Raw genomic sequence first — 27,647 nt, 5'->3', positions numbered from 1 at the left:
CCTTTGATTGAAGCCAGGCTGTTGGTCAGATGGGGTCCCCTAGCTGCTGGGTCAGAGCTGGGGAGACTCCTCAGAGAAGGAGGTCTTTGCAGGAGGAGGGGGCATGTTGGCTGGTAGGGACCTGAAGCTGTAAGCACAGCCCTCTGGGTGGGGAGTGGACAGCAGTAGTGGAAATGTATAGATGGAAGGTCAGGGGAAGCAGTGGCCTGGTGAGAGGTCAGGGTGTCTACACATGCCTGTAGAGTGGAGGCAGGCTCTGGTCCCACAGAGACACTCCAGGTCATCACAGATGGGGAAATAAAAATAAGCCATTCCAGACACTTTTTCGGTCTGCCAGGAAAAGGGGGTGGTGGTTCCCTCTAGCAGAGAATCCCCCAAGCCCTTGTGTGCAATGGCTTTTATTGAAAGGGTTGTCAATGAGGGCTAGGTATTAGGAATGTACAGGTGATCTCATTACATCAGTATGTTAATGTTTACAGAAAATAGATGATTGAAAAAAACAAATGGCAGGAACACACCGATTACATGGGTCTGAGATGAGATGAGTACACATAAGAGTGCCAAAGATTTTAGGGTCAGGGTCTGTGAACAATGTAAATTTCCTTTCTAGCATGAGCTGGCCATCACAGCTTTGAGGGAAAAACAAAGCATGCTTTAAGGAATTTAGTTCTAGGCCTGATTTCCCCCAGGAACTGCCTCATCCAGTCTAGGGCTGCCTCTAGTATTGTTTCAAGCCTGAGCCAGGTGGGCAGAGCAGAGCAGCCAAGACGTAAGGAGACTTCTTTCAGATAGAATGGGGACTCCAGCCATATCAAAACTGAGGGGTGAGGGTCTTTTGCCCTTTCTCTGTGTCTCCCAAGTCCTTCCCTGATGGCCCCTATGCAACTGTGCCTGTCTTAGGCTGCCCCTGACCTCGAGGGGTCTTACCTGTCATTGACTGACCAGCCATCCTCCGGGGCCAAGCAGGGTGATGTGAGGGAGTCAGGGGCTGCGTCCCTGTCAAGGGGACAGGTTTTTTCTCTTCAGTGGCCTGTTTTCCCAAGGCCTCCTTGCTTAGCACCAGCCTTGGAGCCCTCTTGCCTGTTGGCGAAGCTACAGTTCATGAAACCAAATAGGACAGTTCCCAACATGACTGTGCCTTGAGGAGTCCGTGGGATCAGAAAGGGATGGGGTGACAGGAGAGCCCTTGCTAGAGGCCAGGTTTTCCAACAGCTCCTGCTACTTTCTTTGGACCCTTGGCTCAGCTCGGCATCTCCCCAGGACTATGGCCAATATTTCTGAACCCTGGGGGAGCCTGGGCCCAACATGGACACTAGGGACAGAACTGGTTCAGGGAGACCTAGGCCAGGGGAGACCCCTCTAAGAGAGAGACCCTTGCTTCCCCTTTCCCATCTGCTGTGGGTCCCCTCTTTCTTTGCTCCAAGATAGCATCAAGTTTCTTAGCACATGTCCTCCAGCCCTGATAACTGCCTCAGGACCAGGTACGGTGATGGGCACATGAGGTGCGAACCCCTGGCCTGGGAGCACTGCAGCTGGGCAAGGGTAGAGGAAAGATTGAAGGGGGAAAAGGGAAGAGACAGGAGGTTTGTGTGGGAGGAAGACAGACCCAAACACAGAAGGAAAGGAGTATGGCCCCAGTAACCACTTGCCCTCTTTGGGGCCCTGTACAAGCCATGCCCTCCCTGGGCTCTGATTTCATGCTCTGTCAACAGGAATGGAAGTTCCTGCCCCAGGACTTATGGGGAGGGTTCAGGAGGAGGAGAATGTGTTGTCAGTGCCTCATCCCTGGTGGGGGCCATCTTGGGGAAGCCCCCAGACCACATATATGTACCGTTCTGGCTTTTGTGATTTGAGCCATTTGTCTTTGCGTATGACAGATTCTTGAAATTGAATTGCAATGCATTTCCTCCTCTTTTCCTGAATAGGCTGAGAAAGCTAAATTGGGAGGTAGTGGTATTAGCTCCCTGAGGTGGGACGTCAGAGTGCCTCCCCACAAATGAGATCCTGACTGAATGGGTTGGGGGAAGGCAAATGGTTCCAGGTGGGGTGTGGTTTAAGAGGTCAGATGAGGGCAGGGAGCTTGGGGCAGAGGTGAGGGGTCTCACATCATTCATTCATTCATTCATTCATTCATGGAGCCTGATTGTAGCAGAAGGGTACAGGCTTGAGAGACTTGGGTTGAACCATGGCTGGGCTCCAGAGTATATGTTAATCGGGGAGTTGGGAAGTTGAGATCCCTGTCCAGTCTGTGAGATGTGGTGACCTCTAGGACGTGGGTGATAATGGCAGAGCTGAGTTCCGGCTGGGTCCAGCCAGGTCTAGAAGGTTCAGGAAGTGAGGGCAATCTTAACATTTCCATGGCATTCTGTAATTTTTTACTAAAAACCCTCACACCCACCATTTTTCATTTGTCTCATGGTGACGTATGAAGTAGCAGGACCGGAATGCGGTCCCCTTTGACAGATGAGTGCCCTGAGGCTCAGGGAATCCCTGGCATTTCCTTCCTTTCAGTCCTGAGACTTGGCCCCAAGTTGGCCTTTCCCAGGTACTGCCTCTGGCCATCTCTGAATGCAGAGAATCAGGGGGTGATAGTGATAATTAAAGTGCAAGTGTAAGTGCTTAAGTGTTTTCAGTGAAAGTCATTGTAGGGGCTGCCTTTGTGGGGTACAACATGTTGTGTGTGCTATGTGTGTATACCTTGGGACCCTTGATTAACCAAGAAGGCAGGCACACTAGAGGAGAAGGTTAACCTGCAGAGCTGGCCCTTCCCTGTGTTGGGGAATCCCCCAAAAGACTCCATGAGGGGATGGGGGAGTGGTCATATTTGGACAGAGCTGGCCTGACTTCACAGAGGGAGAGCTGGGCATGGGTACTACAGTTTCCACTTCCTACAAGAGTGAGTTGGGCAGGACCCTGGGGCAAGGAGACTTCTAAGACATGTTAGTGATCAGGAATACAAATGGAGTCTTGTGATCTAAACCAAGAAAAAGGATCCACAATTAATTGGATGCATTTGCTGAACCTGGGCCAGGACCCAAATATTGTTTTTTTGAAACTTAAACTAAGCCGGGAGTTTATATATCTGTGTTCCCCTTGCCCTCCTCCCTGAGGACTCAGTGGAGCAGTCTGTTCTGGAATCAGGCTTTGCTGAGCTGGAATGCCACCATCTTCCCCAAGCCTGGCTCTCCTGATTGTATAGACTGTGGGCCTGAAGAAGGCCATAGCCAAGGGAGGCCCTAGGTCCTTTTTGAGCGGCAACATAAGAAATGCCCAAACCTGTAAGAAGTGTTATGAATTTATTTGAGCCAAAGTGACAACAATTGCTGGGAAGTAAAACCTCAGTGGACTGAGAAAATGCTCCAGAAAATGGCAGTTTTTTACCTTCTTTTATGCATTACAATCAAAAGAGAAAACATAAGTGGGTTACATGAAATCCACTGGTGATAGATTAGGGAAGTGGGAGAAAGCAAAGCAGAGAAACTTCTGAGAGTGGATAAAAAGTAAAATGATAGACATATACTTTTTTTACATAGGTGGATGCAGGATAGCTAACAGTCACCAATTAATTCAATAACAACGAGGGGATTTATGGTTTGTCTTTCTGGTGTGGTGCCTGTGTTTTGAGGGATCCGGAAAAGATAAATTTGACACTCTGAAGGTATGTTACAGTAGATGCAAAAAGAGAATAGGCAGGCTCAGTAAAGGTAAAGGTTGACTTTTGCCAGGGAAGATTCTAGCTTAGGACATGACTGCCCACCATGACCTGCCTCCAGTTAAAAAGTTTTTAATTTCAGACTATCCTATGTGTTTACTTTAGGTCTCTGAGATTGCAAGGCCATCATGCAGGCCTCCCCTCAGGTTTAGTAAGTGGCCCCTTTTTGTCCACATAAAGATGTTGAGCACCATGCTGGGGCCTGATCCTGGTCCTACTGGCCTGGGCCCTGTGAAAGCCCGAGGGCAGGTGTGTGCAGGGCCTTGCTGGGGGGCGAGGCTGGGGGCGGTGGTTTGGGTAGGGAAGCTGAGTCAGCACTGGGGAAGCCATGGTCAGCAGTAGAACAGAACCTGATGCCTGTGTCCCAACTTTGTACCACTGCACTTGTGAGTCACCTTGCCTGCTAAGAACTCCAGGACACCAGGGGAGGCCACCTCCATGTTCTGCAGGCAGCGCTGCCACTCCTGAGCATCGTGGTGGAGGGAGAGCCCTGAGCAATCAAGTGCTCTTAGCACACCTGGAGCCCCACTTGGTCCAGTGCTTGTTCTTTCTTCCCTCCACCTGGGACTGGGACCAGCTACTTAAACCCTCTCACTTTGGTTTGTTCCTCTGTAAAGTAGGGTAACCATCTCTTTCTCCTGGACCTTGAGCCTTGGAGGGTGGAGGCTATGACCCTGGCACTGCACATAGTAAGCACTCAATGCCAAGTGAATTGGAGTGTGAACCTCCTGTGCATAAGGGATGGGAAAGGTTTTGCAAAGCATATAATTCAGTGTGGCAAGGTGGAAGACCCAGGCTCAAATCTCAGCTCTGTTCGTTTCAAGCCTTTGACCTTGGGCAAGTTACTTATTTTCTCTGAGCCTCAGTTTTTCTATTTTTGAGGATTAAATGGGAGAACAGTGTCTCCATTTCACACCTGAGGACATAAATTTGGGGTAGCAGCTTGTGGGCCCAGTTCTGTGAGGTGAGGGTGATTGAGGTGCCTTAGGCAAGTGTGGGATGTTCAGCTCCACCCATGCCCTGTGTGTGTGTCCTGTTGGGCCATCCTACCCAAGTCTGGGATGGATTTGACCCACCATCATTTAAGGAGTCCAGGTCCAGCTTGGGATTCACATGGTGGGGCCTGAGGCCTTTGGGGAGAGGGTTGCCCAGAGAGGTTCTATGGGGGCCATGGGCCAGGTGACAACATGGACCCCGCTTCACTCCGCACCATTTTATGCCTTCCACCCTGACCCCTTCTCCCTGCAGGTAGCAGGAATTCCTTCCAGCTTTTAGATAATCTGGACGTGTCCAGAGTTGCAGTGTGGGATGGCTAAGGGCCAACATCCAGGGCCCGGGGCTGGACATTCAGACTGAGGCCTAGCCCCATTCTGCTCTTTTCTGTGTTTTTTTGCATGCCTCCTTTGGCACATTCCTTCAGTTCTTTTTTTTTTTTTTAAATTTTTTTTAACAAAAGGGATTGGATACTATGTGGTGAGACAACTTTCCCTGTGTTTCTCCTGGGGGACAGTAGGCATGAGCCCCTCCCCAGTAGGCAGAAAGCATGTGCTGGTATCAGCTGTGATTTCTGGGAGAGGATGTCTGCCATCCCTTTCTGTTCTCACTGCCTCAGCTTTTCTGGAGCCTTTGGTGGGAGCCTGGAAGAACTGAGAGGAAGAATGTAGGCCAGGCCCCAGAGACCTCCTTAGATGGTGAGACAGGGACTCCAGAGTGGACACTGCCTGAGTCCTGGGAAGCCAGAGCTGGGTCTTTTGTGCTCACCTGGTCCTCATCTCCCTCCTCCAATTGCAGAGGTGGGGCGCTGAGACCTGGAGAGTGATGACCTACCTGCTCAGGTCTCTGGTATGGAGTCCTGGAGGCAGTGAGGCAAGGCCCACTGTGTGCTGACCTCCTGCATCTGCTGGGGTTGCAGGATGGTGCCTTCCTCTTCAGTACCCTGCTGTGCACTCTGTTTCTCTTACCCGTCCATTCTCCACTAGCACAAGAATAATAGGGTACAGGGTTAGTAGGAGGAAGCCCAGAAAAGCCCATTCTGTCCCTGGACATTAATTCCATCTGTCAAGACTGGGACAGCTACATGACTCCCCTAGTCCGTTCTTGGTCCGCTCTTGTTCTTCTGTCCCCCAACCTTGACCCTTAACCTGCAAGTTGATCAAACACCCCCTCCTATTCTAGTCCCTTACCACTCTCCTCCATCCTTGGCTCTAGTGAAATGCAGTGGATCTAGCCCTGGGCTGGGAGCACAGCCACCCCAGAACCAGCAAGTCCCCATCCTTGATTCTCCATCCACTAAGTGAGGAGTCTTTTCAGTGGTGCCTTCACAGATATTGGGAACTTGTGGGCAGTGCAGTGCTGAGGCAGGAAAGCCATTAGCATAGCTCCCAGGCAGAGGAGGGGCTGGGAGTGACTTCAGGGACTGATATGAGGGTCAGTCCTCCTCACTTCTGTGTTGTGTATGGTGTACACTTGGGTGGGTGGGGCTAGATGGGAGCTGCTTAAAGCAGACTCTGTGCATTGATCAACTCTTTTGAATTACAAAAGTAAAATAACAGCAATAATGTGTTTGAAAAAATACCACATATCTTATCTCCTTTCTGTACTATTTAATAGTTCCAATTGCACAGACCTGGAAATGGAGGATTCCGACTCATCAAATTAATGAATAACCTGATTAGCACATTTAGGTTGAGCTTCTCAGACAGGTACAGACATATGTAAAGGGCTGAGGGCATCTGGAGGGACAAGTGAGTGTCTCTGTATCTGGAGTAGGATCAGGGAAGGCTTCTTGGAGGAGGTGAGGTGAAGGGCCAGCATGTTGGGCATCAGTAGAGAAGCAGGTTACTTAATGAAGACTGTGGGGGTTTTGTGGTCCTCTACTGGTCGGACCTTTGGTTGGTCCCCAGGAAAGGCAAGCGGGTACGGGCAGGGCATTCACCCTCTCCTTCCTTGGCTCTGTTCTCTTCTGAGCTGTGCCCATGCCTGCTGCTCCTCTGAACAGGCTGTTCTCCCACTGAGCCCAGGAGGCAGGTGCTGAGGGGAGGTGGGTGGCCTGGGGACAGATTCTACCCCTGTGTTGATGGCCGGCATCCAGGAGCCTGGGCTGAGAATAGCACCCACACTTGCATAGAGTGGACAGGTGGGAGGGTGATGACTCTTGGGGTGGCTGTGTTGATATCTCTGAACAGGTGGCATGGAGCACTGGGCCAAGGGTGGGGCCGGAATGTCCCACCCAACACAACACGAGGGCCAGTGGGTGGCCCTGGCTGTGGCCCTCTCTGAACCTCTCCATAGAGTGGGCTGCATCCAGGCTTGGCTCTGGCATGTTGAATATCAAGGGCCATCAGGCTGCCCATGAGGTTGCTGGTGGTTGGAAGAGGCCAGTACTTTCTGCTGTTCTTTGGTTTCCATGAAGCCCTTATCATTTTACCCTTTTACCAAAGAAGCCAGCGGGGCGTGTGGGGGCTTGCAGGGTCCCTGCAAAGCTGAGGGGTGAGGAAGCTGCTGAGGGGATGTTGGGCCAGGAGAGGGAGGTGGAGTGGGCTGGTGTTTGCTCTCTGTGAGGAATGTCCTGTGTGAGCCCAAATGAGTCATGGGGAGCAGGTGTGCTGGGCTGCAGGCGCCAGGCACCAAGAAAGGCCCATGTGGGCTGTGTGGTGGGGAGGGGTCAGAGTGGGGACTGGGTGGGAGAGGCTTCCAGAGCTTTCTGGCTTGGATGGGAGGTATCTTTTGTCAAGATATGGTAATGGGACAGGAAGGAAACCAGCCCTCTTACCTATACAACCACACATTTATCCATCCTTAAATTCCCCCTTGACAGGGAGGTCTTGGCTGTTTCACTGATGAGGCTCAGGGCTCAGAAAGGTGGAGTTCCCTGTCAGGGTTGTACTGCTGGGCCTGCTCCCTGCACCTCTTGCCCAGAGCCTCTCCCACCCACAGGCGTGCCGAGCAATAGGTGCTCTTCGCTGCCCCTGACTCTCCCTCCCCTTTCCTTAGCAGCTGTCCAGACAGACCCTACGCTCTGAGCTGGTTGCTGGAGTGAGTGTGACTGAGGCAGGTGGGTGGGGAATGGGGAGTGGCAGGAGTCTGATGGGAGGTCTTTCTTGCCACCCCAGGATCCCTGGCTGGTGTGTCCCCACCTCCCTCTCTGTTATCTCTGTATACCTCAAGCTCACCATGATACCCAGGTGTCCCCATCTGAGATGATGACACCCCCTTCCTTGACAGACCCTGGAGTGCCCTTCACTTCTCTTTGTCACCCCTTCTTTTTTCTTATTTTTTCCTTTTCCTCTCTTTTTAAAAAAAATTTATTTCTTATTGTTCCAAAAAATATGGAATGCTTCACGAATTTGCGTGTCATCCTTGCACAGGGGCCATGCTAATCTTCTCTGTATCATTCCAATTTTAGTATATGTGCTGCCTAAGTGAGCACCGCTCCTTATTTTTTCTACTTCTCATTTCCCTTCTTTGCCAAAGCCACCATTGCCTCTCACCTGGGTCATTGCAGTCACCGCTAAACCAGTTCTGTGCCACCCTGCTCTGCCATGTGTCCCCCCGTACAGTAGCCTGAAAGTTTTTAAAACTGCAAGTCAGGTCAGAGCTCTTCAGTGTCTGTGTAAGAAATGTCCAAACTTTTAGGGAAGTTTTTTGAGTTTATTTGAGCCAAACTGATGACATATGCAGGGGAGCAGGATCTCAAGTGCTGCAGAGAATAACAGGTTTGTAATTTCTTTTATGCATTTGAAATTACGGAGGGAATGAAAGGAAGATGATGTGAAGGTGGGGAAAAGCAAGGTAGGGATTGGAGATAATGTGCTCTCTTTAGGGTTAATACCCCCTTCTAGAGGTCTTACTTCTGGTTTATCAAAGGGATGTTAATCTAGATGCACAGAAACAATGGGTAGGGCTTAAGACAAAGATAAACCTTTTACTAAAGAAGTTATGTGCCTGGGCTGTGAATACGTACTATGATCTGCCCAGTTAGGAATTTATGAGCAGGTCACCCAGTGAGGTTGCTTCTCCCCTTTTTTTGTCCACAACCTTCTCTTCAGAGACATTGGCTTTGCTCTTCCCACCTCAGGGTCTTTGTACCTGCTGTGCCCTTTCTCTGGCATCCCTCCATCATCAGGTCTCATATGTCACTTCCTGGAGCTCTTGCTGAGAGCAGTACCTCCTTTGCCCCACCTACTCTGTGCCCTACTGGGTTTTTGTTGGTAGACTTGGAGCACCACATGCTTGTCCCTTGGAGCACTGGCCCCTCCAGGGCAGGGACCTTGTTTTGCTCCCTGCAGAACAGAACTAGATAGACTAGGGGAGGACATCCAAGATGACCCCAGCCCTCATAGCCCAGGGGCAAGGCCCGATGTCCATGGTGGGGGCTCCTCACTGGAAGGGCTGTTGGGTCTGGGCTGTGAGAGGTGAAATCAGGTGGGGGCCACCAAGGAGGTAGCAGCAATTGTGAACAGTCCTTTCTTCCACTGGAGCGTGGGCTGGGTCGGGTGGAAGGCTAGTAGAGAGGTCTACATAGTCGGAAGGTGCTTGGTTGTAAAAGGTAGAGGGCCCACATTGGTCTGGATGGTTTTGGTCCTTCCAAAAGCCCTCCTACCCCTGTGGACTCCTGGTTCTGTGAGGCTAGAAATGGGCTTAGCCTGGTGGGGAGGGGTTCTCTGAGGGGCAGAGAGAGCCTGTTGCCACTCAGCCAGGGCCCTCCAGTACTTCTTTGGGGCCGCAGTGCTGCTTTACCCTGTCCTCCTCTTGGAAGACCCCACCCCACTCTATGCAAGGTGGCACCTTGGTGTTGGAAGCTGATGGCTGTGTTCACAACCTAGCTGGTCTCTTACTCCCTGAGATTAGGGACTTTGAGCCTCAGTGCCTTTTCCTGTGGAACACCTTGATCTTCTCACAGGAGAATTTGGAGGACACTTGTAGGTCTTTTGGATGCCTTTGGATGAGTGGCTACTGCTGTTTTGTGGCCTCCATCTCACCCCCTACCAACCCAGCCTGGCCCCTCTGAGGACCCCGAACCCCTTCCCCATCTTGACTTTGGTCCCTACTACCTCTGCTCTGCTGTGCTCTGTTCTAGGCTGGTCCAGTCACCTCGCCTATCCTAGTTTTTCTAAAGTCTGGGTAGCCCTACCCTGACCCTGGACCCAGCTTATCTGCTGAATGGGATGGAATTTCAGGTACGCTGGCTGGGAGTGGAGAAAGGAGAGGCGGGAGGGAGTCTTCCTGCCTGGAGTCAACTGGAAACTCCTCACCTGGGACAGAAACCTTCCCTTCTACCTGGATAGATGGATGTGGAGAGGGAGAGGGAGACTCCAATCCCTCCAACTTTCTCAGGGGTGAAATTAAGCTGCTAGCCCTGGAAGGGTCACAGTGGAAAAGGCCTGGGCTGGGAGGATATCTCTGCACTTTGGCTTTTGACCAACCAGTCACATTTCAAGGCATTATTGTGGAGCTAGGCAAGCTTTTATGTATCCAGTTAAGGACCTAAAAGAGGAAACCAGACATCACTTTTTACTCTGACAGTATTTCATAATGGAAAGAGAAAGTCACTAAAAGAGGAAGGAGATAATTTTAGAGGTATAGTCTCCCAAGAAAGACCAGTTGGCTTCCTCAGTCAGGCAGCTCTTCTGACCAGGGGCTCACAGAAAAGGATGGTGAGCCTTTTTGGACTAGTGTCAGGGATGGTGATTTCCAGAACACAAGGACTTAAAAAACAAATTGCCAAGTTGAGGCGAGGCCTTGGAGCTTGGAGGGGGTGGACAGCCCAGCTGCAGCTGGCCAGTGGAAACCTGAAAATGTGTTTCTAGTTTTACATGTCATTGCTAAAATCTTTGCAAACTTTGTATTCTGCTATACAGTCTGTATATCTGTGTTAGTTGTGTCACAAGAGTGTTGTTTCTACCAGTAAAATTTTTAGAATAAAGCAAGAGGGAGTGGGAATCCTTTGCAGTAAACCCTAGAAGTGCTGCCTATTACTCCCAGGTGTCTGTGAATCCTCTGTTTGAGAATCACAAGTTGAATCATTGGGTTTGGGGTCCTGGTTCTGCCACTTATTGGCTGAGTCCCTTTGAGCCTCAGTTTCTTCATCTGTAAAATGGGGCCAACAATCACTACCTCAGGTTGCCCTGGTGAAATGAGACCACCTGTAAGGGTGTCAAGGGTGGTGGATCTTGCTAAGGGTGGGTCCTTGAACCAGGCTCTCTAGGGTCATGCCTTGTTATGTGATTTCAGTGGGGCTTATTGGAACTCAGAAGCTGGGGCAGATGTAGTACCTGCCACTGGTGTCCATGGAGAGCTTGCTGGGTAGGTTGGGAAGGTGTGTGACTGAGAGGTAGAATCTGATGGTTAGGAATCCCCTCTGGAGTGTGAACCAAACTACCAGTATTTGCCCTGGGAGGAAGGCAGGATGGTAGATCGCTCGTTTCCAGAACCAGCCTCGGGGGACAGGTTCTGAGCGAGAATGGAGGGCAAAGACTAGGGGTGGGGACTGAGGCCCCTGGGCCAGGCCTCTCAGGGGCGGCCCTGTGTGTGTGCATGAACATGGCCTGGAACTGCACCTTTTCACCTTGGGCCACTGCTGGTTTCCCTTTCTCTGATTTTTACTCCATCTCTTCATCATTCTGGCTCTTCTCAGTTTCTCTTGGCCTTTGCTCTGGCTCCATGGCCGCCACAGGCTGAGGCAGGAGCCCTTTGCAGGGAGTGTGTGTGAGTGTGTGCACAGACAGGTGGCAAGCCTCAGCCTGTGACATGTGAGTGCAGGGGTGATGCTGCATGGGCACGGGAACCTGTGTATGTGTAGAGGGGTGCTGCATGGGGGCCTTAGTGCTGGGGAGTGTTTTTGCCTCTTATGGATGGGATGCAGTTCTTGGTTCTTGCTCAAGGCCAGTATTTCAAAATTTATCTTTCTTAAGTCATCAAACCTTTGGAAAGTTGTAGGATAAAGCCTCTTGTTGCTGCATGAGCCTAAGGAGTTTTGTTTCAGCCATGTGTCCTGAACTTTCTTTCTTGGATCCCTGGCTCTGGCTCAAGCAGGAACCTGAGGTAGTTATCCTTCTAGCTGGGCTGGAGCCAGGCCATAGGGTCCATGGGCTTAACGCCCTCCCAGGGAGGCCAGGCCTCTCTTTCCAGCGCCTCTCCCTGTGGCCCCTTTCAAGCCAAGGGCATGCAGCAGCTCTGGGGGTTCTGATCAGGCCAAACTTGTCACTAGGAGATCACGGGCCTTGGTGAGCAGTGCTGCTCTGAAGGCAGAGTTGCCTGCTTCCTCTTTATGAATGAGTTCACATGGCTGTCTGGAGAGAGAGGCAGTTTCCTGGGCTGAATGAGAAGCCAAAGCTACCCTCTTGTACAGTTACTCACCAGCCTGGGGTCAAGAGCCACATCCCAGGAGAGACACTTGGTGAAAGGACCCAGGATTCAGAATACCCAGGTCTGGTCCTGGCCAGCTCCCAGGTTCTTCTGTGTCTCATCCTCTCACTCACTAAGTAGGAGTGCCCCAAGCCCACTTAGAAGAAGAGGCCAAGGAAGGCAGGCCCTGGGGAGGGCCAGGCTGCAGCACAGTGCTCCTGGGGCTCCTGGGCCCCAGCTGCCTGTTGGTGGAGCCTGTTGTCCCTTTGTAACCCACCACACTCACAGTCACCAGAGCAGCCTGACTATGCGGCCTTGACTGGATGCAGGAATGGACCCAGAGGGCAGCTGCTGGGGCTGTTGCATCTATATGGTTTGCCGGAGCAGACGAGGTTTGAGCCATACTTGTCCACAGCCACCACAAAGCCATAGAGTCCTGACTTTGCTCCTTCTTAGTCATGGGTCCAAATTCCTTAATATCTCAGCATTCCTTTTCTTATCATTAAAATGGGAGTAAGCATAGATTGTCCAGGGCATGGCCTAAAGAGTCAACGAGATGCCTAGGAGTAGTGACACCTGCAGCAATGAACACACCTCCTCCTGAAGGGAACCAGGGCTCTTTGGAGAATTGGCTGATTCTGGGCCAGGGCAGGGAAAGTACCAGCTGAGCCTGTAGCATCTCATAGTGTCAGAAAGCAAGGAAGTATTTGAAGACAAATAAGGACATGGCCACAGGCTCCCACTGGCCAAATGTAGGAGAGTTGGAGCATCGAAAAGAATAATGATGGTAATAGATTCAAACACAATGGTGATATCCCCAAGCCCTCCACTCAGTGGTACAAGCAGGGGCAGTTGTTCTGGGTGGAATGCCTGGCCATGTGGAGGCATGGTAGCCACCTTGGGGGGACCTGGTTCAGTCAAAACTGACAGGTGCAGTGCTGCTCAGACTTTAGTGTGCATACTGAGCACCAGGGGACTTATTACAGTTCAAAGTCGATCTCAGCAGGTCCGGAGCAGGGAATAGGGTGCTGAAATTCTGTATTTGTACCAGCCGGGCTCCCAGATGATTGTGATGCTGCTGGTCTGTGGATCCCACTTGAGTAGCAAAGTATTAGTGGATGGTAAAAGCGCTGTGTGAAAATTTGTTGGCTTCAGACATTCACACAGTGGCAGTGTGTTGCCCCTCAGAAGGCTGATTGATTACCAAGAGGAAAGCTACCTTTAGAGCAGACACCTGGCAAACGCTGCCCAACAAGGGGGTCAAGCTCAGCATATTAAGCAGGGCATATTCTCAGGTAATGCGGCCAGAAGGACACAACACCACCTCCATAGTACTTTTGCCAAATCACTGTTTAACCTGAACTTAATCACAAAGAAATAATCAGATGAATCTAGAGTGTGGAGCATTTTTGTGACTGGTTCATGCTCGTAAAAATATATCATGAAAGAGAAGAAAAAATGTATACAATGGCAAATAATCAGTAGGTGTAGCAGGGAATATTCTAGATTAAAGGAGACAAGAGACATGACATTCAAAAGCAATGTGTGAACCATGTTGTATCCCAGATCTAAAAACAACAGAGACATAAGGAGCATTTTGGGAAACAGCTAGGGGTATTTGACTATGGGCTGCCTATCAGATAATAGTATTAAACAAATTCTTAACATATTGGGTGTGCTAATGGTTCTATGGGTATTTAAGAAAACACACTTGTTATTAGGAAATATACTGAAGTATTTAGGGGTGAAGTATTTGGGGGTAAAGGATCATGATATCTGAAGCTTATTTTGCAGAGGTTCAGCAACATGTAAGCGAACGATGCGTACTGATTACTGACAAAAAGAGAGAAGACAAGTGTGGGCCAGTGGTAATAGTTGGTGCATGTGGGGAAGGGTATCTGTCAGTTTGTTGTACTGTGATGGACTGTTCTTTCAACTGCCTTTGAGGTTTATAGTTCAAACTACGAGGTTGGGAGGGGCATGTGGAATGTGGCAGTGAGTGGTGGGCTGGAGCTGACCTCTTTCTTCTTCCTCCGTGCTGTCTTACAAGCACTCCTGAGACCCTGCCTGAGTGGCTCCTGGTTCCTGGGAGGAGTGTGGGAACAGGGTAAGCACTCTAGTGTCAGATCCCTCTCAGGGGGCTGAGGAGCCTGAGGCTGGCTCTGCGCTGTCAACACCCTCTGCAGTGTGGCTGGACACTCATAGCATGCAAGTCCCAGGTATGGGCAGAGAGCCAGAAACCCAGAGGTCTGAGAGCAGAATATCCCATCTTGTCGTGTCTGCCTTGGGGAGGGTGGCTGTGGCCACTTGGTGGCCTTCAACCCAGTTCTAGTGGACCTGCCTCACTTTTCCCTCTTGGGACGTAACCCCCAGAACAGGGCCCAGCTGTGTGTGTTGAGTGATCTGTGGGAAAACCTGGCCTTCCACCTGCCTGACCATCTGTGTGTTGGTCCCTGCCTCTCTGGGAGCCTCTGTGTGAGGGTGCGAGGATGTGCATCCTGTTACTGTGGTCCTCTGACCACAGCTCTGCTGGGAGGAAGCAGTGAGGTGGTGCCGCCCACCACCCGGGTACGGCTGGCTTGAAGACTGAGGCTGATTGAGGCGGCAGCCGGGCAGGGGCTGGAGGAGATGATGAGGAAGGTGAAGGCCCTCTGGGGTTCCAGCAGCTGGGTGATGTGTCCCTTGGTTGGGGGGGCGCTGGATGAAGCCCCTCTTGGGTGGGTGAGTGTGAATGTGAGTGTGAGTGGGTGTGCAGCTGTGGGTTAGGGTTCTGGGGTCACTTTGGGTGAAGGATGGGTGGCCATGTAAAATGCCTTCTGCTGCAGCTGTGATGGGTGCCATGGCTGCTGGCCGGGCCCCCAGCTTTGCTATGTGGCACAGCGCCTGGAGGCAGGGCTGATTGGAAAGGTGGGCCCCGTCTCCCTCGGGCTTTCTTCCTCCCCTGCCTTAGGTTCTAGAAAGTACTGATTCCTGCCTTATGTCATGCCATTCAGATATCGTCATGTTGCATCACCCGTCTGGGGGGTCTGGCCACTCTGGGAGGCAGAGGCCCCAAGAGGGGATGGCCTGGGGATCAGGGCTCAGCCGTCCCAGGAGGGCCACCCAGCGTTGGCGCAGCCAGTGAGCCTGCAGACACAGTCTACCCTAGTGGGCCAGCTGGAGTGGTGCAAGCAGACACGGTCTACCGGGTGCCTGTCTTCCAGTTTTGGAAGTACTCTTCAGCTCTGAGTACTCACTATGAAGACCTTAGACTCAGTGTCCTGATTTACCTGTGCGTACCTGGCATCTATTCATGGAGGTGAAGGTATTTATCTGTGAAGAGGCAGCACTTCATGTCTGTAAAGTTGCAGATTCAGTGGGCAGTGATGAACTCCTCTTAGTTTAGATAAGACTGGCCCCGGGGGGCCTTCTGCCCCTGTGGGTTTGGTGGTCATGTAGCACAGCTGTGTAGAGGCACATGTTTGTCGTGGGCTTGCCTGTTCTCTGGGCTGTTTGCTGGCTAGGAGGACAGGAGAGGGCTTGGCAGGTCTCCGTCCATGCTCTGGGCTGTGAGAAAGGCCTCTGCCCAGAGGCTGGGGAAAGAACACCTCTCTCCTCCATAGCATTATGGCCACAGAGAGCCTCCCTTCTTCCCCAGGGTGGGGCTGCTGGCCCTGTCCACAGCCCAGGTTCAGAGAGGCTGAACTGTGCATGTTGTTGGAAGGGTGCTCCTGTGTCTGCCCTGCTCCGAACGCCCTGAACAGCATTGTCACTTCTCAGGCACTTCAACTCCTATCTGACTGAGCTGAGGATGTGGTGAGAGGAACCAGAGTGACACTGATAAGGCTTCCTGCACTGCTGGCTGTTGTGCTGCTGAACTCGTCTGCTTCCTCCTTTTGGGCTAATGCCAAGTGTGGTGGGGCCTGTGTGCCTGTCCTCTGTCCCATCATTAAAAGGCTCCCTTTGCTTTGCTTATCAGAAAGGGAGACGGGTGGCACAGTAGCGTCTGGGGCTTCCCCGATATATAACCCTGGACAGAGTGGAAATTCTGACTGTTTGCCATCAGGACCTCTTCCTCACATAACTTCTGCTTATCCTTCAAAACGCAGCTCAGTCATCCTGCATTCTCTGAGCCCCTGTAGGCCAGGCCCCTCCTGGCCACCCAGAATCCCTCTGCTGCTTTCAGTCATCTGTCTGTGAGCTTGACGCAGGGAGGCCCCACTAACCATGCATCGAAGGGATGGAGCACTTGCATCCCCAAGGCCCAAGGCCTTGGCCACAGCTTCCCTTTCAGCAAGTGAAGGGCCTCTGTGTGTGTCCAGGAGAAGAACTGGTGGGGGCTATAGACAGCAGCCTTGCATCCTCCCCGTGGGAAGGGGCGCAGATAAGCAGCTTTTAGGTGGCAGGGAGAAGGTGGGTTGCAGTTCAAGCACCTAGCGGCTGCTGGGTGTGACAGCAGTCCAAGTTATGGAGGGTGGGAAATAGGAAGCAGATAACAATTGAGTCTGTGGGATTTTATTGAACTGAATTGTGTCCTGGTCCCTGCCCTTGGGCAGGTGTTCCTCAGATTGTTTTTTCTTCCAGTAACAACAGTGGGAGCTCCTTAAGGACAGGGACCCAGGCCACGTGCCCTTCTTCCCTCATCTGTAAAATGGGGGTGGATTTAAGTGAGGATTAAATGAGGCCAAGACCAGCATGCATTTACTGAGCATTTTCCTGAGCCTTAGCCATGTTGCGGTTACAGGTATTACTCCCATGTCAGAGATGGGGCACTGAGGTGGGGAGAGGTCAAGCAGTTAGCTTGAGGTCACTCAGAGCCTCCCAAGCTGTTTACCCCCTCCACACTGCTTCTTCAGGGCTGGGACCCACTGCAGTCAGCTTGGGTTACCCAAGACCAGACTTTGGATTAACATGGATGATATTTCTAATCCTAGGTTTGATGACAAACTTTTCGTATATGATCATAAGAGGTGACTGCATAAGAGGAGGCTGAAGTGGAGTGATGGGATATTTTGTTCAAGGTCATGACTCTGCCCTCAAAACCCATGGCTCAGATTAGCCAGTGGCCACCAAGAACATGCTGTGTGTCTATCCTGTGCCCAGCCCTTCATAGGAGCTGGGGACAGAGCTGGACCTCAGGCTGTTTCCATGGCTGGGGCAGCTCCACTATGTTTCTACAAGACCAAATGGAGGTGGCTGCCATGGGAAATAGGGGCCTGTGGGTATGGTGGTGGCTCGTTTAGCTTTCCTCCTCTCACCTTAGTGTCTGCTTGGTATCCAGCTGCACTTGCCCAATAGATTGTATCCTGACTGTGTAGCCCAGAATTGTTTGTGGGCTGCTCCCCAATGCATACTCCTGCCTCTCCTGCCATTCACACTGTCTCTCAGTATCCTCTGTGACATCAGGTTGCCTTGAATGATTAGAAATTCCTTGGTAAGGTACCTCATCTTTCTAGTTTCCTTGCCTTTGCTATAAGCTCTCCCTCCACATGAGTTGCTTCTTTCCCCTGGAAATCCTCCTTGATTGCCCAGGCTAGGTATAGCTCTACCCTGGACTCCTGCAGGCCCATGTGCCTCCCTCTCTCTTGGGGCTGGACCCATATCTTGGGGCTGGATCTCTGCTACCCCAGCCGAGGTGTTTGGCACTGGGCCCAGAGCAGGTGCTTGGCAACAGATGGCAAAATATACTACTGAGTGCTGATTGGCCTGCTGTGGTTCCTGGGCCAGCCAGACAGGAGCATCAAGGAAGTACTGGCCCTCCTGGGCTGGTCAGGAGGGAAGGGTCCATGGTCTGCTCAGGAACTGGGCACTCGTCAGTCCAGGACCCAAGTCTGGGTCTTGGGTGGGCAAAGCTGGTGCTCCATGCAGAGTAGCCCACTTTAGGGTCTTTGAGGGGAGAACAGTGAGGACCTGCTGGCCTCAGGCAGCTGCTGGGCTGGCTCCGCTGGTCCCATGGGGCACAGCCCCATTGGATACTCACCCTTGCCCTGTCCCAGCTTTTTTTCCTCTGCCTGCCACCCTCACCACCACCTGTTTCCTTTTCATTCTTTTTGGGTTTTGGCCACTGCCTCTACTGAACATCTCAATGTTTTTCTTCTGCTGCTTAATGGAGGTACTGCCCTGCACTGTAGATGGCAGGCAAACCTGCAAACCCCGTCCCCACTCTGCCTCAGCATCCCCCTTTTGAACTCTAATTTCTCATATTTTTCTTTCCTTCTCCCATGGTTCTCACCCCTCTTTGCCTCTATCTTGTGCCTCTCTTTCCCTTTCTCCCTCCCTCTTTTCTTCCCTCCTCCCCTCTCCTCCATCCTCATTCTCCCTTCCTCTTTCTCTCCCTGCTCCTCCCTGGGACTGGAGAGAACAGGACTGCAGAGTAGAGAATCTGGGAGAACCTGATGGGCCAGCCCTTCTGATCAGGGCTTCCTCTTGGGTTCCTCTGCAGGTCTTGGGTGTCTCTGTCTCTGTCTCTGTCTCTGCCTCTGCCTGTACCCACCTCTGCCTTCCACCTCTGCCTTCCACCTCTGCCCTCCACCTCCTCTCCAGCATGTGGCTACGGCAGCGAGCCTGTCGGGGTGTGTGCCCGCCCAGTGTGGCCTGCTGGGCTGTGGAGAAGGGAGCAGGGTGGCTAGAGTGGGTCATATCTGAAAATTGAGTCAGATTGGGATCTGATTCCTAGTGACACAGAGCCTAGTCCCTGGCCACCCCTGGCTGCTCTTCTCACCCTGAGTAGCCACCTCCCAGCTCAGGGACTGCTCTGCATCTCCTTCTGGGATTCAGGAACCTTGGACCCAGGACTTGGAGCCATGTGGGGAGATGGGGCCACCTCTGGTGTTCAGCTTACTTTCAGCTGCCTGTGAGGGTTGGGGTGGAGCACCCCAGCGTACAGTGTGAAGCCATCAAGGAGGGCCACCTGATTCCTCCTGCTATCTTTGAAGCTCTCTTCTCCTGGTTTTAGTCACTATAGCAAGCCTGTCCTAAGTTCCTCCTCTTGGCTGATGGGCAAGCTCTGGAGAAAGGGGGAGGAGGTCTCAAGACCTGCAGTCCTATTCTTGGGGATCATAGCAGCCATGAGACCTTCGGATGGTCCCAGTGCCCTGGGCTGGTGATATTCGCTGGGGGCCTCCCAGACTCAGGCTGAGGTGGGGAAGGGCCTGTGGTATAGATGACTGGGCCCTTTTGGTCTGGCCAGTTCCTTTCTCAAGGTAACACTCTTTTCTTCTCCCTCTACCTCTGCAGGTCCTCCAGAAGCTGGGGAAGGCAGATGAGACAAAGGATGAGCAGTTTGAACAATGTGTCCAGAATTTCAACAAACAGTTGGTGAGTATGGGTAGCCCTTGGCCTTAGGGAGCTTGTGGAAAAGGGACTGTATTGCCAGGTGGAAACTGTCAAAAGCTGAATTTGTGGAGTAGGGGAGCTTGGAGAAGAGGATCAGTGTGGTCTGGTAAGGTCACATAAGCCTTCCTGGAGGAGAAAGCACTGGCACTGGACATGGACCATGGGCAAGAGGAAGGACAGGGGTGTACTTGAGGTCCTTGGTAAGACATTGAAAGGGTGGTGGGGGGAGGGTGAGGGATGGGTGAATGTAGACAGTAGATTGTGGCCAGACTCTGGAAAACCTTGACTGTCAAGTCAAGTGGGAGCTATGGAAACTTGTAAGGAAAGGGTCATCTGCAGGATTTACTGTGGGAGCAGAACAGACTGGATTTGTTTTGGGTTCCTGCTGAGCATCGACTATGCCTGGCTGTGTGACAGGCTTTAAGCCAGGCCATTTGTAGATGGTTTGTGGATGTGTCCCAACAACTGTATAAGGCAACCTGTGTCACTGTTCTCTTTCTATAGATGAAAGACTCAAAGCTCAGAGAAATTAGGTAATTTTCCCAAGGTCATCCAAGTGTGGGAGTGGAATCAGACCCATACTTCTCTGCTTTCAAAGATTGCAGGGAACTTTAAGGGCTTCCTTACTAGGTTCCTTTGTAGGCCAGTGGCCAGTTACAGAAAGGCTTAATCATGTGGCAGCCTGGGGGGCAGTGTTTAGATACAGGGAAGACTTTCTGACTTAAAGGCTCTGGATACCCTGACTGGATTGTCCCTGAAACCACTCCCCCATAGAGTCTAGAAAAAGCCACCCCTGTGTCTGAGACAGTAGCAGGGCAATGAGAGGACCCTGGTGAACCTCTTCTCCCTGGGAAGGGCCAAGGCAGTAGGAAAGGAAGGAGAGCTGGGCCATGACTCTGGCTTCTGCAGCTTTGCCCCAGTGAGAGACAGATAGAGATGAAGGCCAAAAGAGGTGATAGGACTGGGAATGGGCATGGGAAGTGAGGGCTGGGTCTGAGCTCTGCTAGGAAAAGGGGCAGTTGAGCACCCACCAACATCTCTACAGCTGGAATGGAACCCAGGGAAAGGGGCCGTTTTTGGAGGACTCTGACAGCCCACTGGCCGGGTGCTGGCAAACATGCTGGGAGAGGGTCAGGGAGCTGACTGGCACATCTCTGAATACCAGGGCCAAGTCCACCTTCAGGGGCTTGGCTGAGAGACTCCCAGGACAGGGGTAGGCACCCCCGTGGCTGCCTGTCCCACAGACCAGCCGTAGGGGGTGTTTCCCGGCCGTGGTAAGCACCATGGCAGAGACTGCCTCTGTGGTGCGGGGTGAGCCCCTGCTCCTTGGGCCTCAGTTTTCTCAACTGCAAAATAGGTGGTTGAACAAGAAACCGGAAGTTTTTGCTTCTGATTCTGTCTCCTATAAGCCCATGGGACAAGTTCCCTATTCATCTGTCCTCCTTAATTATGGGATACTTCTCTGAAAGTCTTTTAGGCGTTATTGTTACTAGAGTACCTACCATGGACCTGGTATGGTGGTATGTTTTACAGGGAAGCCTTGCATCCCTGAGCTAGATGCTAATATTCTCTTTGTTTTACTGATGAGGCATATAAAGCTCAGAAAGATTAAACAGCTCTTCCAAGGCCACACAGTTGGTGGAGGGACTCAGGAGCTTAAATCCAGATCTGTTCACTCTCAGGCTCTTGCTCAGGAGCTGAAGCCAGTCCTGAGGGCAGCCGGCTGCCTGGAGGGAAATGTTAGGGAAGCCTGAGCTGCAGCCTGGGCTGGGAGATGGGGCTGTCCCAAGCAGGCTGAGCTGTTTGGTAGAAGATGAGGAAAGTGCGGCCTGGGAGCTGAGGTTTCCTGTGGCCTTGTCCCACCACTGTGACCAGAGAGTTGCTCTCCGCATTTGCTCCTCAGAGTCATTGCCTCTGGGTCCCTGGCTCTGAACAAGGAGTCATTCACTGATCCTTAGGCAGAGGGGTGGGCAGTGAGGCCGGGGCTAAAGGCGACCAGTGCTGGTGGGTCTCTGGCTGTGGACATGGAGTGGCCACTTTAACTGGCACTCTTTCCACCCTCAGGTTGGATGGGGTGGCCAGCTTTTCAAGGGCCAAGGGTGGTAGCAGGAGGGGCCAAATTTGAGTTCTTATTCAAGACTTGGGGTAACCTCCCTTGGATGTTCAGGTGGCCAGTCAGTTCTGGATTTGATTGGTATGTGGGAGTGACTGGACCCTGCCGGGGGCATGTCCGGATTTTTACAAAGGTGTGAGGGTCACACTAGTCTGCAGGGAGTGAATTCAGGGAGCCGAAGTGGGCTTAGTCTTTCCAGCCTGCAGGGCTTGGGGGACCCTCTGAAAGGCGGGGAGAAGATCAAGCATGGGGACCCTCGAAGCTGAGCATCCTCCTGTTCTTCATCTCTGAACACCAAGCACAGTGGGCCCAGCACTAGTTCAGGGGCTGGGATGGAAGGGAATATGGCCTTCAGGGAAGCACATTCCTTCCTATCCTTCCTGTGGAGGTAGATCCTAGGAGAGGGTATAGGTCACCTTTTTGCTACTTGTTATCACAGCCTCTGTGGGGCTCACTCAGTGCTCATCACAGCACCACTGTCCTCTGTCCCTGCATTGAGAAATCCTGGAGGCCTCTTGTCCTTCCTCTCTCCCTGAATGCTGTAAGCCCAACTCAGGCAGTCCTGGAAACCACCCAGGGTCCTACAAGTGGGCCAAACTCTTCTCCTAGGGGCTATCTATAGCCTGTACCCCAGGACTCATCCTTGCTGTCTATTCATCCTTCTTGTCCCTAGGGCCCATTCAGACTCCAAGTAGGCATTGCAGTCTGGAAGGGAAGACCCACTGTCATTGATGCACAGTGGCAAAGGTCAGCTGAAGCCAGAGGGGCTGCGTGCAGGAGGGCATGCTCCTACCCTCAGACCCACTGGGAAGACGGGGCTCAGTCTTCCATCTTCCCAGTGGGTCTGAGGCCATCTGTGGGAGCTGATGTCAGAGGTGGTGGGGAGCACTCTCTGGAGGGAGGTACAGTGGAGTGTGGCTGAGCTGCCACCATTGTAGTAGGTGTTGGTCCTGAGCTGTAGTGCCCTTCCAGCCTCTGGAGCCCAGAGAGCAGGCCAAGGGGGCAGTAGGTCCAGAACTTGATCCTTCCCCTAGCTGCTCTGTAAGGAGTGTGTTAGAACTCTAGGCAGCTCCAGAGACAGAAGGATCAGATTTGGACTTGAGCACATGAATTCTGTGCTTGCTGGCCTTGGCACTGCCCCTCAGGAGCAGCTTGATGGTGAAGGGCTATGTCTGACCCTGGAGACTGACCTTAAAGCTGGTTTAGGGGCCCAGCTGTTGCTGCACGTGGGTGGCAGATTCTGGATGGCCCCTTGAACATCTGTGTCCCATGTGTCTGCTTACAGTGTGGCCTTGTCTGGGAGGTACAAGGGCCCCTGGTACAGCTTAAAATCCGGGCAAGTGCAACACCCCACCCCATGGGTGACCCTTTCCTTGCGGAGCAGTGTACACAGGTGCTGGGCGCTGGTGGGTACGGGAGTGAGATGAGGGAGGCTTGGCAGGAAGAGAAGCTGAGTTTGGAAGTGTGACCACCAGCAGATCAGGTCCAGCATGATGGTAGCTTCCCTACCTGGCCTACTCCCCTCTTATGTCCTACACCTTCCCTCTTGGCTGGGCCAGTGTCCTGAGAGTCCTGGGCATGACCCCCACACTTATCTGCACCCTGATTAGGCCATCCCCTTCCTGTAAGCCATCCTCCATCCCTGGCACAATGCAGTGGGAGCCCGTTGGTCTTGGGTACCACCTAAGCTTTTGGAACAAGGTGCCTCTGCTCCCTGACCCTTACCCATGTTTCTATGTTCATTGGTCACCCATTCTGTGGTTCTCTGAGGGTAGGCTTCTGCATGCCAGGTCTGTCATACATGCGTGCTGTGCCGTGTGTGTGTCATTTAGCCATGTCCCCAGTGTCTCCAGGGTAGAGAGATCTCTGTCTTCCTAACTTCCTTACAGGGCTGAAAATAGTGCTTGGAAGAGACAGACAGGTGCTGACAAACTCGGGATGAACGTCCCTTCAGGCACATGGCTCCTGCGGAAGGGATGGTGCCAAGAACACAGTGGGTGCTCAGTACGTGTTTGTGGCCAGACAGGTGATAGCTGCTGTGCTGTGAGTTAAGCTGGTGCCAGACCCTGGCCAGGAGGCATTTCCATGTCCCTCTTCTCTAGTCCTCTTAATGTACTGATGAGGACAGCCTTTATTAGTTAGTCTATGTGGGAGTGCAGGGAGGAGAGAGTGAGATTCAGGGCGTACCCTCAGGTCCTCACCTTGTTCTCATCTTCCTCTTTGCAGAATGAGGGCACCAGGCTGCAGAAGGATCTTCGGACCTACCTGGCCTCGGTCAAAGGTAAAGGGCAGACCTGGCCTGAGTGGGCCAGACTTCACAGGATGCAGGGAGCAGCTTTCCTCATGTGGAGCTGATGCATGAAGAGCTAGGAAGGGTGTCAGGGTGTGTGAGGAATGGATGAGGACTGTTGTGGAGGCCCACATACCTCCTTGGCCTCTGGGGGACCCCCTGTCCTAGGTCCCCGTGGCCCTGGCTGCAGCATGGCCCTTCTGCCCCACAGCCATGCATGAGGCTTCCAGAAAGCTGAACGAGTGTCTGCAGGAGGTGTATGAACCCGACTGGCCTGGCAGGGATGAAGCGAACAAGATTGCTGAGGTGAGTGGGGGCAGGTCAAGGTCCTGCTGGCCCCGGCCGCTAGCCCATTTTACAGATGAAGAAACTGAGGTTTTCAGAAGCCACTGACCCTTGAAGTGATGGGCAAGAGCTGATCCCCAAGGTCCCTGGGAGGCACGAGCTGTGGGTTGGGGTGGCTGGCAGCCCCGGAGGTGCACTCACATGCTCTTGCTTCTTTAGAACAATGACCTGCTCTGGATGGATTACCACCAGAAGCTGGTGGACCAGGCACTGCTGACCATGGACACGTACCTGGGCCAGTTCCCTGACATCAAGGTGAGAGACTGTCGAGCTGACAGCTTGCACAGGGAAGCTGGGGCCAGGGGCCAGGAGTGGAGGCAATGACTCTGCCCTGAAGGCAGGCTTCCCCTTTACTGGGTACCTCATCCATCCAGGGCTGCTCCTGCTGAGGCTAACCTGCCAGCTCCAGACTTGGGCCTTTCTGAACTGGCAGCTTTGGGCCCTGTACCCTCAGGTCTCTGGGCTAGGGGAACTAACCCCGTTGTGCCTGTACATGCGTGTGGCCAAGGCACTGTGGAGTCTATGGGACTATATGATTTAAGGGGATGTCTGGTCTCGGCATTTGTGTCTAAAGGTGCCTTGTGTTAGGCTGTGTGCACTTGGAGGGAAACAGATACAAACTTGTGCATTGACCTTTTTTGTATTCGTGTGCTTTTATATTTTCAAAAAGACAGCTGCCTGTGTGGGGCCTGGGTATGTGCTGTGAATTTTCAGTGTGCCATCATCTCCACCAAGGCCTGGGGAACCTGGGTGCTTTAGCCATGGAAGAAGAGGTGTCTGGAGCAGAGGTGGTGACTTGTCACACTGGACCTGATCCACTGGCGGTCATGCTCCATGCTGGCCCCCTCAGTCACCCAATATGGATGCCTCAGGCTCCCAAGGTGTCATGTGGGGAGTGTGGTAGGGAGGTTGATGGTGGTAGCCCTGGAGAAGAGAAACCTGGAATCCAGAAGGCATCTTTGAGGATCTGAGGGCCAAACTAGGGAAGAGGCTCCTCTGACACAGTATTGGCTGGTGGGTCCTGACATATAAATGGGTTAATATCTGCAAGGAAATGGTTTCACTTCTGTATGAGAAAGGACCACAGAGGACACAGATTGCTTCGAAGAAATGAGCTCTTTGCCACCAGAAATGTTTGAGCAATGGCATCTCAAACATGCGTTATACATTGTTCTTGAGCCCAGGGTCTGCTGTGTGGGTCCCCTGCCTTCACTCAGATCCCCATTTCTCTGGGCCCAGCTGGGTCAGCATCACAGCAGGCCTTTTGCCAGACCCTGTTCAGCTCTTTCCCCTTCCTTTTGTCTCCCAGTCACGCATTGCCAAGCGAGGGCGGAAGCTGGTGGACTATGACAGTGCCCGGCACCATTACGAGTCTCTCCAAACAGCCAAAAAGAAGGATGAAGTCAAAATTGCCAAGGTAGGGGCTGAAGAGGGGCCAGGGCAGTGTTCAGGGAGACAAAGTGGGGGGTGGGGGTGTGTACAGGCCCCAGGGAGCCACCCTTTTGGGCTGCACTTACCTGCTCCTTTGCACCCTGGCTCTCATACTCCACTGCGGGAGGGAACGCTCAAGCCTTTTTATGGATGGGTTTCTACCTGTGACTAGTGCCAAGTCTCAGAGCTGGAGTGGGTGACTGAAAGGTCCTTGTGGTCCCCTGGGAGAGGACCCACCTCTGGCTCATTCTCTGATGCCTTCCCTGGCCTATGATCCCTCCATTCACTCAGAGGCCACTTTCCAGAAGGAGAACAGGCTTGGGGTTCCCTGGGAAGGCTCTGCCTGGCCCTGATAAGCTCTCTGAGTGGAATTGTATCACATAATCTGATGTGACCCTGTCTTCCCTGGAACAAGCAAGGTTGTTGGGTTGGGGGTAGGGATTGGAGGTGTAGGAGTGTGAGCCGGTGGGGGAGCACCGGACTTGGGCTGGCCACATTCTCCACAGAGCCGTGAGGATGAGTCCCCCAACCCCATCCACCCCACCCCAGAGCAGGATCATACTTGCTGAACCCCTCTGCATTTGCTAACAGTTCTCACATTTTGCTTTGCAGTTGGATTTCACTACCTTCTGTGCCCTGCTGGGGGCTTCCCTTAATTCTCTCAGCCTGCAGAAAGGGCTGGATCCCTGGAGGGGTGGGCTGGATCCCTGGGGGGCGGGGGGGGGGCAGCCAGCTTGTCTGTTACTGTGTACGGGACATTTGGACTTGGTGTTTAATATCTATGTCTCTGTTTCTCTCCCCATTTCCCTCCTGTTCTTCCACTCTCCTTTGCCTTGACCTCCCTTCCCCCACCAGCCTGTCTCGCTGCTTGAGAAAGCCGCCCCCCAGTGGTGCCAAGGCAAACTGCAGGCTCATCTTGTAGCTCAAACTAACCTGCTCCGAAATCAGGTGACGCTGGCTTCTAACCTTGCACGTGCTGGCACCTTCTGGTCTGTTGTCCTGTCCTTGTGCTGCACTGCCTGGCTGGGGAGGGCTCAGCCCTCTTCCTGGGTTGGGAGACAGGGCTGGTTTCAAATACCTGTGCTGGGAGAGCTCCCGTTACATATTAAGACCAGAGGTCAAACACAGGAGGGGATAGAGGCTGGGGACTCTGGTTGTCTGGGGTGAGTCTGTTGTTCAGCATTGGGGTTTCTGGCCCTGAGACTGACATTTTAGAGTCCAGAAGCCCAGGAAAGCCTTGGAACCCTTTATCCTCTGTGAGGACTATTGTCCTGACATGTGTTGTCCTTCAAGCCTCAAAAGAGCTGTAAGGTGATTCTGAATTTACTGCAGAGACAGACCTGCAGAGGGGCGAAATCTCCTGCCCAGTGTCCCTGAGCCAGTTAGTGCCTGAGTTGGGGCTTATGTGACTCAAGGCCTGGGTGCTGGGCCATTTTCCTAGCTCACTGGCCCTGGGCTCCATGTGGGTGTCCCTGCCACAGGTGGCCAGACTCATTGGGACCCTTGGGTGTGAGTCCCCACGATGCCCCTGGAGGGGACACTGGCAGGGTTCTTCAGCCAGGCTGGTATGTTGAGACCTGGGGTTGCCCTTTGGGAGTTTCATGGAGGACAGTCTGCACCACAGTGGTCCTGGAGGGCTCCATGGAGGAGGTTCTTGGTACAAAACTCCTAAGTGATCCTACTCCTCTGGCAATACTTCAGTCTTCTCAGGCCCTGCTCTCGGAATGGGCTTGGTGTGGCAGGGGCTGCTGGACACAGTGCCCTGAGAGAAGTGGCCTGATGGCTTTTTCTTCAGTGAAACTGAACTTACTCTAGTACCCCTTCATGGTGTTGGGGTGGGGACAGGCGACAGGCCTGACCCAGGAGGTTGGGTTTCTCTCTGGGCAGCTGCCCCATTTTTGATTTTGCGGGGCCACCTTCTGATTTCATCATCTTCAACCCACATGTATTGAATGCCGATGATGTGGAGACTTTGGGCTCAGCATGGGCTTGTGGCCCAATTTTACCTGACCTGCTGATTTTTTTAGGTCAAACCTGTGGGCTGATTTTTGAGGGTAGGGTGACCAGGAGCTCCAGGGTCTGAGGGTGATGGCATA

The 27,647-nt window shown here is 52.6% G+C and overlaps 1 protein-coding gene and 1 non-coding gene across 14 annotated transcripts in view; one reads left to right on the top strand and one right to left on the bottom strand.

Annotated features, from left to right (window-relative positions):
* The window catches only part of BIN1 (bridging integrator 1), a 54,375-nt gene that overhangs the window by 8,851 nt on the left and 17,877 nt on the right, over positions 1 to 27,647 (top strand). For 7 of the 13 annotated variants that reach the window (XM_054575033.1, XM_054575032.1, XM_054575034.1 and 4 more), the window contains exons 2-7: positions 19,274 to 19,354; positions 23,712 to 23,766; positions 23,987 to 24,081; positions 24,280 to 24,375; positions 25,430 to 25,537; positions 26,407 to 26,499. In XM_054575033.1, the coding sequence (XP_054431008.1) occupies positions 19,274 to 19,354; positions 23,712 to 23,766; positions 23,987 to 24,081; positions 24,280 to 24,375; positions 25,430 to 25,537; positions 26,407 to 26,499 (528 nt within the window). The remainder of the gene's footprint in view (positions 1 to 19,273; positions 19,355 to 23,711; positions 23,767 to 23,986; positions 24,082 to 24,279; positions 24,376 to 25,429; positions 25,538 to 26,406; positions 26,500 to 27,647) is intronic. The other 6 variants (XM_054575036.1, XM_054575037.1, XM_054575043.1 and 3 more) reach the window with 1 other exon arrangement.
* On the bottom strand, positions 8,035 to 8,141 carry LOC129071866 (U6 spliceosomal RNA). The gene has a single exon (XR_008529292.1). It is a non-coding gene; the product is annotated as a U6 spliceosomal RNA (small nuclear RNA).

Source organism: Pteronotus mesoamericanus, unplaced genomic scaffold, assembly GCF_021234165.1.
Source record: "Pteronotus mesoamericanus isolate MK-2021 breed Mesoamerican mustached bat unplaced genomic scaffold, CSHL_Meso_final contig_27, whole genome shotgun sequence".
NCBI lineage: Eukaryota > Metazoa > Chordata > Mammalia > Chiroptera > Mormoopidae > Pteronotus > Pteronotus mesoamericanus.
Note: the sequence above shows the minus strand (reverse complement) of the source record. Positions and strands in the feature narration are given on the sequence as shown.